Here is a 14,026-nt window from a genome sequence, read left to right as displayed (position 1 = left end):
CCTCTACATTGATGAGATCTCGAGCTTCATTGACGGATTAGGCAGGGCTGGTCCCACACTGGGAGGCATATTGATCCCCATACTACTTTATGCAGATGACATCGTCCTTCTCTCAGACTAAGCCGAAGGACTTCAAAGACAGTTGGATGCCTTACATGACTTTTGCACTCAGCGGGACGTCTCTGTTAACCTTGGTAAAACCAAGGTAATGGTCTTCAATACCTCTCGCCCCTTCACATCCAGATTGAGCATCACATATAGAGGGGATCCAGTGGAGATTGTCATCCTATGTCTACCTTGGTGTCACTTTCAGTGGCCCACGTTTTGCCATGGTCCCCGTAGCACATGCTAGAGTGACGCGGGGATATGCAGCCTTGAGATTACTTGAGCGGCAGTGCTTCCAGGCACACTTCCAAGAGCCCAGAACGAAGGGCTGGCTTTTTGACACCCTCGTCACACCAGCCTTGATGTATGGAGCAGCCTTCTGGGGGCCAAATTTATCTGATGAGGGTTGGCAGCGAGTTGAGAGCCCCCAGGTCATGATGTTCTCTCGTATGATCCGCAGCAAACCATTAGTCCCACACCAGATTATCCAGGCAAAGTTTGGTGCAGCCCAAATGGTAGTGGATGCACTCTTCCAGACAGTCACATACGGGTTTCATCCCACCGCCTCAAAGTGGAGACACGTAGAGTTGAGCGCATCTTCAGAGCCGGGAAGCTCATACGGAGACCCAAAGAGGAGAGGATCTGCCGACTATGCCACACAGAGGTTGAGATGGAGGAGCATTACATATGTCGCTGCCCAGTATACTATGAGATCCGTGGGAGGTTTCACTGTCTATTTCGTGAGGGATTTGGTCCACTCTCCACGATCATTGACTTCCAGGACCAGCGTTGCCTAGGCCTCTTCCTACTTGAGCTCTGCAGACACAAGGACACCTTCTTGAGAGAGCTTCGGCCCCAGCCACCCCGCCCCCTCCCTCGCTAGCCAACCATCACCAGTTTCTTCCGGACCCAGGAGGTGAAGGACATCGACATAGTGGATCTTGTGGACCTCCACAAGCTGCTCTAGACCTACCTCGCCCGAGAAGAGTTATCTTGGACCGAGCCTCTGCACTCCAGCGTGCCCGACGCCCTCAGCCCCCCTATCGGCAACGATCACCTCATCAGCTCCAGATCCGGGACATGCTCCACCGCCATCGAGCTACCTTTCCACGTGACATAGCTGAGGGGGACCTTTCGGCCATACTTATTAGCCCCATGCTTGATATTTTGGAGAGTGGTATACCATCTACTCGGAGCTGATGTTGCTCTCATGTTTTTATGTTCTTAGTATTCCATGGACAATTTTGTATCACCCCAGTGAGATAGCTATGTTTATGTTTTCTTTCTGTTTTATTTTCCATTCCATAATGAGATATGCCATGGACATTATTGTATCACTTTGGTCTCATAGGTCCATTGGGTCTTTAGTAGACGCTTAATATGTCTTTCTTTCTTTTTTCTTTCTCTCTCTCTCTCATGATGATGTATTCCATGGACATGATGTAACATTCTGGTCCCATGGGTACAACTTCATTTCATTTCTCTCTCTCTCATGATGACGTATTCCATGGACATGATGTAACATTCTGGTCCCATGGGTACAACTTTCTCTCTCTTTTGCGGGCCTCAGTTCTCTATGCGGAAGGCAGCCCAAAACCAGATTGATGCAAGGGTATGCAATTCTGGGCTCACTTGAGAGGCATTACTCACAGATACAGTTTCAGGAGCCGAGACGAAGCTGTGGATGTTTGACATATTAGTCACACATGCATTATTATATGGAGCTCCCATTTGCGGTCCCAGTTTATACAACAAGAGGACATGGAGACGGGAGTTAGCCGTGACAGATACAGGAGAGGTATATGATGGGTGGAAGCCGATGGAGATGCCACTAGTGATTACGATCTCGCACATGATCAGGAGTAAACCTTCAGTGCCACATGAGATTGTGCGAGCAGTGATGGGGGCTGCCCCTATCATGACATAGGCTCTTTTCCAGACAGTGACATACTGGCAAAGATTATGGGAGCTCCCACCAAATAGATACCCCTAGCCAGTGTCAGAAAAAACATCCTTTAGTGTAACTTTCACGGCTCCAATTGAGAAAAACCAGTTGTAATTTTGCTTAGCCTTGAATTTAAAGATTCAAATCTTTGAGGTTTTAGTTATAAAACCAATTAATCTATGCATTTGTTTTAATAAAAACCGGTTGGGCTTGAAGGATGTCCTTTTTTTCACTGGTTAGAAAAAAAGTTTATTTCTGAGACTGTGGGCCCCGGCTTGTCCTAGAGTCCTCGTGACAGTTGGCACTTGATGGAGACACGCAGTGTTGGTATGCACAGGTGAGCACTTGGTTTGGTATGCATGGCATGCAGATGGGGACACCCCCACCATTTCAGTACAACATAGAGGCCCCTTCCTTCTCTCTCATCCGCACAGAACTGAACAAGGTGATCAGGAAGGACATTGTGAGATTGGATACTTGGCATCCACCCCTGCAACCCCTAGGGACGAAGATGGCTTTCTACAAAGACCATCTTCTTCACATGACGGAGGACGGCTTCATCATACGCTCGCACTACATGAATACACATCTCTCATTCGGGGTGCAGTGTGGAGACAGCAAGATATGGGCCAAGCCCAACTACACCAGAGGACAAGACATGCCAACTTTGCCATACAAAGGCTGAGACAGATACTCAATATATATGCAGATGTCCAGTATACTATGAGATCAGGAAGAGGTTCCACTACCTCTTTCGAGAGGGGTTTGGACCTGTCACCATTTGGCCACCCAATTGGTCCACCCGTGCTTTCTTATCATGTATGTACATTGGATTGGTGTCCATGGCAGTTGTTTATGCCGAGGATTGATGCCACTCAAGTGATACTGTAGACTTGGCTTTCCGTTGGGACTTGTGCCTCCGTGTACATGCCCGGAAATGCTTGGCGGATTGGTGTTCCATTGGGTCTCGTACCTTGTGTACTTGCTTGGAGCACGTCTATTTTGGTAGTCTCATGAACGGGGATTGTCCATACCATGCTCAGTCTAGGATAAGTTAGGCACGAGCTACGTAGGTCATTCTCAACCATAGTCAGTCAATCAGTCAATCTAAGTCCCTTAACCCACTTAAAGAGACGCATTCATGCATATACAGTCAGTAGAAACCTTAGGGTTTGCATCAAAAAGCATGCTGCACATTGCACATCATTTATGCATAGCATCTAGACCATTGCAGGAACCCAGATAGCATCCAAGATTTATCTAGGATTTAATTTTCCCAGCATTTTATACATCATTTAGACGTTTTATTTCGACATGTGCAGTCGGCCAACACTATAGCCAGCCGACTGGCACATCTTGTCCATATAAATAGAGGCTTTGCATAATCATTTAGTCATTCATCATATTCAGCAAGAGAGCCATCAAGCGCTGGTCATCCTCAGCCTCAGGAGCATAAGTGATTGCAGTTTCAGCCCTCTCTCTTCAGCGTTTGTCTCCTACAGCCCTAGGCACCTCCAACGCATGAGCATTCAGCCATCTACATCAGTAAAACGCAACAGTTCAGCATTCAGCCTTCAGTCCATCTTGCGTTTTTTGCATCCATACAGTTTTCAGCATTCATCCATTCATCGTTTTGCTCCAGCCACTTGGTGAAGGTAAAACGCAGCATTCACATTCATTTACAGCATGAAGAGTGCATAGCCCTTCAGTGGGTACTTCGGGACTCCATACGGTGTACAGTTCTCATATCTCTATAAAGTTTGAAGTATTAAAGTGGATTGATAAACTCACGAAACTCAGGATACAGAAGACGGTGTGAGCATTTGTGTGACATAAGTGCCTGTTGATCTGTCTTAACTATGAAATCTCTCTTGTAAAGAAAATGTTTCCAATGTTTAAGCGTTGTCATCACCCCCAAAAGCTCTTTGTCATTTACCGAATAATTCTTTTCGGCGGTATTCAACTTGCAGCTATAATAAGTCATTGGCCTACCATCTTGTTGTAAAACAGCTCCAATGGCTAGATTACTAGCATAAGTAATCACCTCGAAAGGATCACACCATGATGCCAACTTTAAGACTGGTGACTTAGGCAACTTTCTTCAATGCCTGGTGTCACATACACGCCCGTGCCATGGCTAACCCTGTGCAAGAACAATCTTAATCCATGATTAGGCAACATTCAAGTCAGTAGCAGAAGCATCAGAACCATCATCTTCATCATCATCGTAAGCATCAGCATCAAGACCATCAGCATCATCATCATCAGATTCAGCAGCATAAACACCATCATCAGCATAGTCATCATTGGCATGGGGTTGGGAACACTGTCAGCAACCAACAGGGGGGCTTCAGCTTGCTGTCGACAGTCAATGGGGGACTCCGTGGCCTATCAACACAGCACAATATGGCCAGCAGGTGTTGGGCATCAAATAGAGCCAAGCGCAGCATTAGAGATATATATTCTTGTTTATTTGTCCAGACAAATAGGTCGACAGGCTAGATGCTACCGACCAACACTCCAAGCTCATATATAAGCATAAATCGTTATTCAGCAAGGAGGCATTCAATAGATCAACATCATTCGTTCATAACGGCAATAGAGCATATGTAGAAGGGGCCTAGGTCACCCCTATGGGGCTGACCATAGCCCTACATCATGTACAAGCATCAAGCTACTCTATCTTAATCTTGTGTTAATTAGCATCAATGTTCTTAATCAAGCTTAGGATGTGGATCAGTACATCAAGGCTTCCGCGCATGCAACACCTAGAATGCCTCTAAAACCTTGCTCGTGACGGACACTTTATAGTGACGAGTCCTCATGCCCTTGAGTGAGTTGATGAGAGGTGCTGCAAGGTCAAAAAACTTGTCCATATGCGTACTGTAGGCTTGACAAAAACCCACAAATGAGCAGATTTCCTTGGCTGTCTTGGGAATATCCCAACTGAGTATGGCTTGTACCTTTTCAGGGTCAAGACTAATACCTTAGGAGCTAATGATGTATGCCACGTAATGTATTTCTAGTACTTCAAACTAACTCTTCTTGGCATTGATAAACAACTCATCGTCCTCAAGAGTTGTAAAACTATTTTCACATCTTGCTCATGCTACTCTGCAATCCTTGAGAAGATAAGGATATCATCTAAAAAGATGAAGACGTATCTGCCAATGAGATCCCGAAAAACCCGAGACATCATCTTGTTGAACGTCATTGGTGCATTGGTGAGTCCAAAAGGCATCACCACAAACTCATAGTGGCCACGCTTGGTCTTGAAGGTAGTTTTTGGAATGTCGGCCTCAAAGATCTGAACCTAATGGTAGTCACTCTTAAGATCTATCTTAGAGAATATTTTAGCACCCTTGAGTCGCTCTAGGATGTACTCTATTCTGGGCATGGGGAATCTATTCTTAACTGGTAGCTTATTTAGTGCCCTGTAATCCACACATAAGCATGCTTCTTTTGGACAAACAGAATAGGAGCAGCAAATGGGGAGGAGGCAAGCCGGATAAATCCAGCCCGAATAACTCCTACTCCAGATTGCGCTCCAATGCCTTAGAAAGGCGGTAGGGAAACTAACTAGGGAGCTCTAAACCATGAACCAATTCTATGTGATGGTCCTCAGGTCTACTAGGTAGGAGATTGGGTGGGAGGTCATCTCGCAACATAATGTTGCCGTATTGAGACAAGAGACCAGCCATCCTCTGTTCCAATGCAAGTGTTGTCTGAACTACATTAGATTGAGAGTAGACATAAATCAACGCACACTCTGCTTCTTTTCTTATGGCTCGTTGGACCTGAATGTGGAAAATGAGTTGGTATTCCAAGAATGCTCCAATCCCCACGAATCATGATGGGCTCAAGAAAACCTTCAACAATAGTGAAAGTGTCATGCCTCCAATCAAGAATGGGTGCATACTGTCTGAACCACTGGATCCCGAGGATTATGTCACACCCTAAAAGAGGGGAGACAATGAAATCCCGCTGGAATGTTGCCTTCTGAACTTGAAACTCAAACTGTTGAGCTTTCTGAGAGGTGTGTGTACCTAGACCAGGTGTAAACCTGTCCACATCTAAATGATAAGAAGCCAAGGTACAGCTCATTTGGTTTGCCAAACTGCGGAGAGATGGCATCCTTAGAACTGCCCATGTCGAAGAGGACAATGAACTGTTGTCCCCTTGCAGTGCCATAGGCACCGATGAGAGCCTTCTTTTGTTCGTCAGCCTTACCCTCTTGTTTATCATCAAATACCACTAGTGGCACTGAATTCAAAGCGGGCAATAGCTGAACGGCATGTTAGCTTGTCTTCTTCTGATATACCCGATTGTTGGGCCATGGCAATGACCTTGTTGGAATAGGTCAAAACAAGGGAACCATTCTGAGTGAGTTTGTAAAACTCGTTCGCAAGATTGGTCATATACTGTGGAGATAAAAAAATGGGCCCTGAGGTAAACCACAAAAGTAGCCCAATCAAATTGAAATTGGCCTGTGAATGGGTCTGTGTGAAGTTGAGACCGATGCTACCACCAAGTAACAACTTCCTCTTTGAGTTGAGGTGCTGCCACATGGACTGTCTTGTGGATCTGTGATTTTTGCTAAAGGAAAATGTGCTTCAAACTAATGAATAAACTGAGTAACAACAGCATGATCACACTTACCATCATACTTACTAAAGTTTGGTGAAGTTTGGATGATGGTGGTGGTGGTTGGGGCGATGGAGGAAGAAGGATTTGGAGCCATCTTGGGGAGGGATGCTAGAATCTGTGCCATCGTTTCCTAATGTTGGATGTGCAGACTCCTTTGCTGAACTCTCAGTCGGCTTGTTCTCGACAACATTGGTCTTCCCCATACTTGCATGTGGCTTCCGTATCCCTTTGTTCCTCCACACGTCTCTATTCTTCTTTAATTTTATTCTTCTTCAACTTTTCTTCTTGCTTCTTCACATCTTTCATCGTCTTTACTTCCTTGTTTCTCTAGACCGAAGAACATTTTGCACATCTGAAAGGCCTTCTTTGGGCTTCTCTTTTTCGCGGCAAGCTACATCTTCAATGAATTTATTTACTCCATCATTATTCTCACGAGCTCTTCTGTACTTGGTGGAAGCGTACTCTCTTTTGGTGTGTGGCTTTGGAGCATAGTTGTCACGGTACTAAAATACGATACCGTACCGGAATTTTTGGTACGATATGAAATTTTGAGATACCGTACAATAAAATACGGTTTTTCTTTTTAACACTTACAAACTATGGAGCTTCAAGCTTGAATGTGAGGGAAGGTTGGGGGGTGGGGGGAGGGGCGGGGGGGGCGGGGGAGTCCACAATGTTTGAGGAACCAGAACATGGAGATGTGTCTCTCCCAGTTGGATCTCCTAATTGTCTCCAAAAAAGAGCCTACATGGGTAATGCGATGCCAAAGGTCTCCCAGTGTAGTGTTTATGACTAAGGGACCGTCCTTGCACAGATACGGGTAGTGCATTTAGGGTGATAGGTTTAGGCTCCTCTGCAGATCAAAATGGCCCTGTCCAACGCTTCTCCCTCGTACATAACTTGAGGATCTGACTGTCTAGCCTACCTATACCAGGGATCTCCAAGTGATGTAGCAAGATTCTCTCCTCATCCTACCAATCAAGTGTACACTTGTCATGTGCATGAAAGATGCCATGGACATTCTCAGGTGCTGATCCAAAAGAGGCAGCTAGATAAAGAGTATGAACCAAATATAGTTAGGATTATGAGCACAAGACACAGAAGAGGACCAAGTGTTGGACTTGGAGCAAAACATGGAAGAAAAGGAAAGCTGCACACAGGTTCTGTCGGCTGCACACACGTGCTGACGATTGCATCACAGAGGTAGTCGGCTAGATCTGAAGGAGGCGCTTCAACGCCTCAGCATCTCAAGTGGCCGACCAGTATATATGGGGAAAAGGGGGGCCTGTCGGCTGTCCGACTGCTGCAGTCCAGGGGGTCCAAGGCCTATAAAAGGCGTGGGTGCTCAATGTTATGGTCATTCAATCCTCTAGGGATTGGGTCCTTAGGGTCCTAGAGTAGGACAAGAATTTTGGTGTTAATCACCCTTTTTATGAAGACACCCTAGGGCTGTAGCAAAGTACCCTTTTTGTACTATAGTAATATACTAAATTTCCAGCACATCTCTCTCTCTCTACTCTCTCTCCATATCTGCATTTTGCATCAGATGGTTTCCAGTAGTGTTTAGGGCTAAAAGAAGACTCCCAGAGCTTCCGCATGTTACATTGTTATCAGAGCATCAGGCTTAGCAAAGCTAAACACTGAATCAGTCCCATATGATGGTGTACAAGTCCAAGGTACAAGAAAGTACACGGATACAAACCCCAAGGCAAGGAGCACAAAATCGGGAAGAGCTCCCAGGAGGTTGGTTGGTGGTGTTCTACAAAGCCAGAGGGGATGGCAGTCCTGTGAGACAAATAGGTTCTCAAGCAAGGGTCCCAAGGGAGGTTTACCCTCCAAGGGTGATGTGAGAGTGCCAGACTCATTTCTCAGGAATGAAGACCAAGACAGTGTTCAAAGTCGGGGCATGAATGGATCGTGGATTAGATGGAACAGATGCATAGATCTTATTCTGAGACAGAGTGGTTTTGGAGAGAACGGGCCATGCTTTCAAAGAAAAGGGTTGCCAGGGATGTATGGATGACAGAGGCACTTCGGGAAAAGATTGGGATGATGACAGTCATCCAAGAACAAGTTGGAATCCCGTCATCAAGTTTAGCAGAGGGGAATGTTATGTGCATGAAAGATGCCATGGACATTCTCAAGTGCTGATCCAAAAGAGGCAGCCAGATAAAGAGTATGAACAGATAATCACCCTCCTAGGGACAGCTTACAAAATTCTGGTCAATGCCATCAACCAGAGACTGCAGCCCTTTCTCCCTGACTTGATTCATGGTACACAAACGGGCTTCATTCAAGATTGGAGTATTTTGGACAATATCTCCACCTTCTTGGAGGCGATCACGTCGGCCAAGATTCGACAATAGGATCTAATTGTTCTCCTTGATTTTGAGAAAGCCTATGACAGAGTAGATTGTGGCTTTTTGGAGGGGATGATGTGCAAGATTGGTTTCCTCGAGGAGTGGGTCCGAGGTGTATCTGGATTCTACTCGGCTTCTCGCAGCCAGGCTCTTATTCAAGAAGCTCGAGGTGACAGATTTCCACTTTCTCAATTAGTCCGACACGAGCGCGTTCTCTCTCTTCCTGTTTGTCGCCGACGACATGACAGTTTTCTTTCTACCTAGGAGACCGGGCTCCAGGGACTACGTCTTCCCATCCGAGAACAAGAGGAGCTGCTCAATTTCGTCACTCAATGATACGGCAGCATACCAAGTTGGCATTGACATCTCCCTGGAGCAGCAGCTACCCTTCTTTTTCTAAGCATTCGGAAGAAACTACTATACTAGAATTCTGCCATGCTTTCCTTAGCTGGCCAGGTTATGGTGGCGAACCAAGTTGTTCTCGCCACCATGTGGTACATCACCTCCTGCTGGTCCTCCCGGGCCTATATTGGTCAGGTTCAACGTTTGATCAAGAACTTTCTGTGGGCTCGCAGTGACAGAGACCTGCCCGGGACAAGGTGGCCTGGAGAGTGATCATCCAGCCGCGACGTAGAGGGGACCTTGGCATTATCGACCCCTCTACTCAGAACCGTGCCCTATTGGGCAAGTTGATTGTTCGAGGTCTTCTCCTAGGTGGTGAGCCTTGGAAGAACTTCCTCCTGGCTAGGATCTCCGCCTGCACCCCGATCCTGGGGGGGCTCTGCCGCTCTTGGCTTGAAAGCACGAGATGGATTTTCACAAAGATGCAGGCACGTGGCTTTAGCCCAACATTTGGGGATAGATTTGCAGCCAGTCCCATGCGTGTTTGGGATCATCTCAAGCCGGCTTGTAGCAATCAGCTCTAGTAGCCTCTAAGGAGCAGCTCCGACAACCTCTGATCTGGAATCCTATGGTCCGTGTGTCTGGTGGTCACATGCTAGAGGCTCGCCCGCACTTATCATGGGGAGCCTTGAGTACGAGCCCCCGCTAGGTCACTTGGAGATTGGCTTACATTCAGACAGCTGCCCCCAGAGGCTCAAGAGAGAGTTCTTATTGGGGTCTAGGGTAGAGACCGACTTGGCCTCGACATTGACGACTCCATCCCTCCAAAGTGGCTGGTCCCGATACCAAACCCTCCTCCGCAATGGCTGGGAGTGTTCACAAGGCACGCTATACCCCAGGCAGTTCATGGCGCGGCGGACGAGTACTCTGCCTTACTCACCTTCTCTTCATGACATATTGGAGAGATCAAAGAGCCCCTTAGCGGACCTCAAGGGATGCACCTTCCAGAGAGTGAGGGTGATTGGTTTTCATGCACATGAGTGGCACATCAACCCTCCATCAGCCAAGGTGACTAGAGAGAGCCTACTGGTTATGGATGTGGGAGGGCCGGCCCCTTACGAGTCTTCAATGGGACCCGGGAGAGTGGACATGGCAGGATTCAAAGGACAGTGAGGAGTCGGCTGGTACCCCCTTCTTTGCTTCAACTGCACGACTGAGCCGCAGGATTTAGATGTCATAGATGGAGGGCACTCCACCAACAGCAGCACATTGGCAGTCCGAGGGGCTCCTGCCGCACACTCTCTCAAATTTCTGGAAGCGAATGTGGAATAGTTTTCGGCAACGGAAGGTCACTCTTTTCATGTGGCAGCTAGCACATACGAGCTTAATAGTTGGCACCTGGTTGGCCATTGGGGGTAGACCAGCATTATGTCAGAGGTGTGGCCATCCCCTAGAGTCTCAGCATCACTTTCTTTGGGATTGCCCGAAGGCTCAACACGTCTGGCAAAGGATCCTACGCATTTTCACTATGGATCGGGCTCCCGCCCAAATTGTTATATGGGGCACAGTTGCTTGGGCCATTGAGGCCACAACCATCATGCCTTATGTGAGAAGGAGGTGGGGGACTAGCCCTTCAGGTCTCTCACCTTTGTATTTCCACAGTGCCAGTTCCGACTCTGCCTACAGGTAGCTAGACTCCAGGTTCTAGCCAAAGATGGGAGATTTGCAGTAGTATAGCCGCGTGGCATATATGGAGAGCTTGATGCAGCAAAGCCATTGAAAGCAACCTCACCCCACCAACGAAGTCTATCCGGAGCATATGGCTCGATATCATTCATACCCTCTAAGGTCAGTGGGGGGCAGCTTCAAGGTGGCTCAGACCGCATGAGGAAGTGTCAGAAGGCCTCCCTCAGGATCTAGCGGCACGGTCCCTTTCTTACAAATAGTGATGGCGAGCCCACTTGGCATTTTAGACCACCTGTGTAGTTATTTCCCTTTCCCCCCATTGTATGACATAGCCTTCTTCTACTAGAGCGGCCAGCCAAAGGATAAGTGCATCCTCCCCTTTGTTCATCTCGACTCTCATTTTCCATTTGGGGACGGATTTGTAGTTAAGCCATCTTGGCTACTTTGCAACTTTGTAACACAGTCCCTTGTAATATGTTTTCTCATATAATACTCTTATCTAGGTAGCTAGTTTGTTTTTCTTGGTTTCCATGATCCAGTTACCACATGGATTCATTGTAACACTTCTGGTCTCATTACAAAAAAGCAAACCACACAAAAAGGCAAAACACTGCAAAGTAATACCTGGCAGTACAACTTATTCTTCTTTCCATCTACTTCAAAAACTGAGAGCACCGTCCCCTTTGAAGATTTATTCAGCCCTAAATGATCACTTGTTGAAGGATCATCAGAAAGCAGCTGCTCTTGCGTTGTGGATTCTTGAAAAGTTGACATGGTGCGATATATCTCATCTCCGGGCGGATGCATCACTTGGCACTTCTCTCTATGTCGAAGCAAACTTTTCCGCTTCTTCATATACTTCAAGCAAAACTCGCATACATAAAGTTTGTGCACTTGTGAATACTCCTCTGGATAAGGGGAATAGTACCTGCATTCATCAAAACATTGAAGAACAAAAGACCTTGCCATGCATAAAGGTTTATTGTGAAACGTGTGCCTCAACTCAGCAGCTTACCATGTGTCAATCTCATATGGCCCCATCTCCACAACCTACAACAGTACAGACTTTTGTCAGTACAACCACAATTCATCTCGGAGCATGTAGTTAAACCTCAAGAACACCTTTATCAGTTTTTATAGACCCTAGAAGGAAATCTTTTGAAAACCATACATCCAAGCAACCTTCCAACCTGTATGTTTTTGACCTTCGTCTTCTCTTCGTGTTCCTTCTCGAGTGTCTTATCAATGGGCGCAAGCTCATCCACGCCCTAATCAAGAATCAGCATCTACCTTATTAATCACTGAACTTGAAATAAGCAGAACTAGTTCAATCACATTAAGCCCTTATATGAGCAAAGGGGCTGGAAAACAAACTATGCTTATTCGACCCATCAATGCTTCTAGACAAGATCTTGCAGCTACCTTTTGGACATTGTGCATTTCATCATAGCGTCTCTTGAAGTTCCTGGTGAGTTTCCTGTCCGATGCACCTGGGGTGTCCAGGATGCTTTCTCCCACATTTTGCCCGGCTATAGCAGGTGCTGCGGGGACTACTAATGGAACAAGTTTTTCTGTCATAACTGATTTGAAATGAGGGGTGGCCTCACATCTCCACTCTTGTAAGCGGGAAGGGAGTGCCCATTCATCCAGCCGTTTGTTTTCTGATTTCAACAATATCAGCAAGTAAGTTTTTGCGCTTAGAAAGGTGTGAGCACAAAAATATAAGGTACTAGAAGAGAACCTAACGTATGTTTATAACATCGATATATAAAACCAACCAACAGCAATCTTAACTTTACAAAAGCCTAAACATTCCGACAGTTAACTCTGTGATACATAGTATCAACTATTTTCTATGGCATCCATAGCACTTGTCTATGGATCATATGGTGGGGTTGGGGGTTCTCAAATGGAATCCAAGGACATTGCAGAATGGTCTGTGCATGCATATGGATCATATGGGCGATGCCCATATGGAGTTCAATGGCATCGTAGAAGAATTGAAAGACTCATGAACAGGGTGGTACCGTGATGAAAAACTGTTGGGAATGACTGGTGGTCACCGCAGTTACATGGCAGAATGGCTTGTGCATGAGTATTGCATCCTATGGTACTCTTCAGGAATTCATACAACTCTCATACGATTGTCGGTTATGCGACAATCGGGCACAAATCCTGTGAGTATCACTCACTACTATGTGACCATAGTCTTGGAAACACACCACCAGGTGTCTTTTCAAATATAACCTGGCATGTCCGTGGACTCCATATGGCACTAGTATTGACTCAGAACCTGAGCTTGATGATTCTTCGATATAGCGGGAGCTATTCAGTTGCAAACAACTGTTTTTAAGTGGGAGGGGATGTCACCATTTTGGTCCTCTCCCTAGTGGGGGCAGTGTTCGGTGGAGCCGGACAAGTGAGAACCAGGGATTTCCAAGGATTTGTTGGTGCCAAAGCCTTGGATTTAATGCTATGGGCACCGTTGGTTTTTATAAAGTCAATGGTTTCATACACTTCTAAATGTGTGGACATGTTTATGGCTTGGATATAGGTTATGGACATGTGGGACAATGTTTATAAGCATGTGTGGACATGTGGATCAGGGCGCCCACTTGTGCATGACATTTTTATGAAGTTTAACATTTATGGAGGACGAAAAAAGCACACTATGTTGAGCATAAAAGGGCCTAGATCTAATATATTGAGCAAGTCGACTCAGTTATGCATATTTTTCTTTAAGGGCTGCTGGTGGTGCAAGGGGAGGAGCATTCAGGGCTGTTCAGGAGCTACCGTACCGCTGTCTCTCTCTACAGATCTGTGTTTTCTCTCTCTATAGTAGAGCAACTGTCAGTATTTGGGCATTCTCTGCGCTTCAGGCTTATGGACGAGTTCCATAAGATGGACTGGCATGGTCAAGGACTTGTTGTCAACACCAGAG

The 14,026-nt window shown here is 46.3% G+C and overlaps 1 protein-coding gene across 2 annotated transcripts in view; it reads right to left on the bottom strand.

Moving 5' to 3' along the window:
- Positions 1-14,026, bottom strand: part of LOC147641742 (putative MYST-like histone acetyltransferase 1) — a 65,694-nt gene that overhangs the window by 18,815 nt on the left and 32,853 nt on the right. For both annotated transcript variants that reach the window (XR_015266011.1, XM_086799049.1), the window contains exons 4-7: positions 12,508-12,746; positions 12,276-12,353; positions 12,101-12,135; positions 11,710-12,013 (exon numbers count right to left, since the gene is read on the bottom strand). Coding sequence is in view for 1 of the 2 variants with exons in the window: in XM_086799049.1 (XP_086655175.1) it covers positions 11,710-12,013; positions 12,101-12,135; positions 12,276-12,353; positions 12,508-12,746 (656 nt within the window). In the remaining variant the exon portion in view is untranslated. The remainder of the gene's footprint in view (positions 1-11,709; positions 12,014-12,100; positions 12,136-12,275; positions 12,354-12,507; positions 12,747-14,026) is intronic.

This window comes from Cibotium barometz, chromosome 1 (genome assembly GCF_041138505.1).
Source record: "Cibotium barometz isolate CiBa-2024 chromosome 1, ASM4113850v1, whole genome shotgun sequence".
Taxonomy (NCBI): Eukaryota; Viridiplantae; Streptophyta; class Polypodiopsida; order Cyatheales; family Cibotiaceae; genus Cibotium; species Cibotium barometz.
The sequence above is the reverse complement of the archived record's forward strand: the minus strand, read 5'-3'. Positions and strand labels throughout refer to the sequence as shown.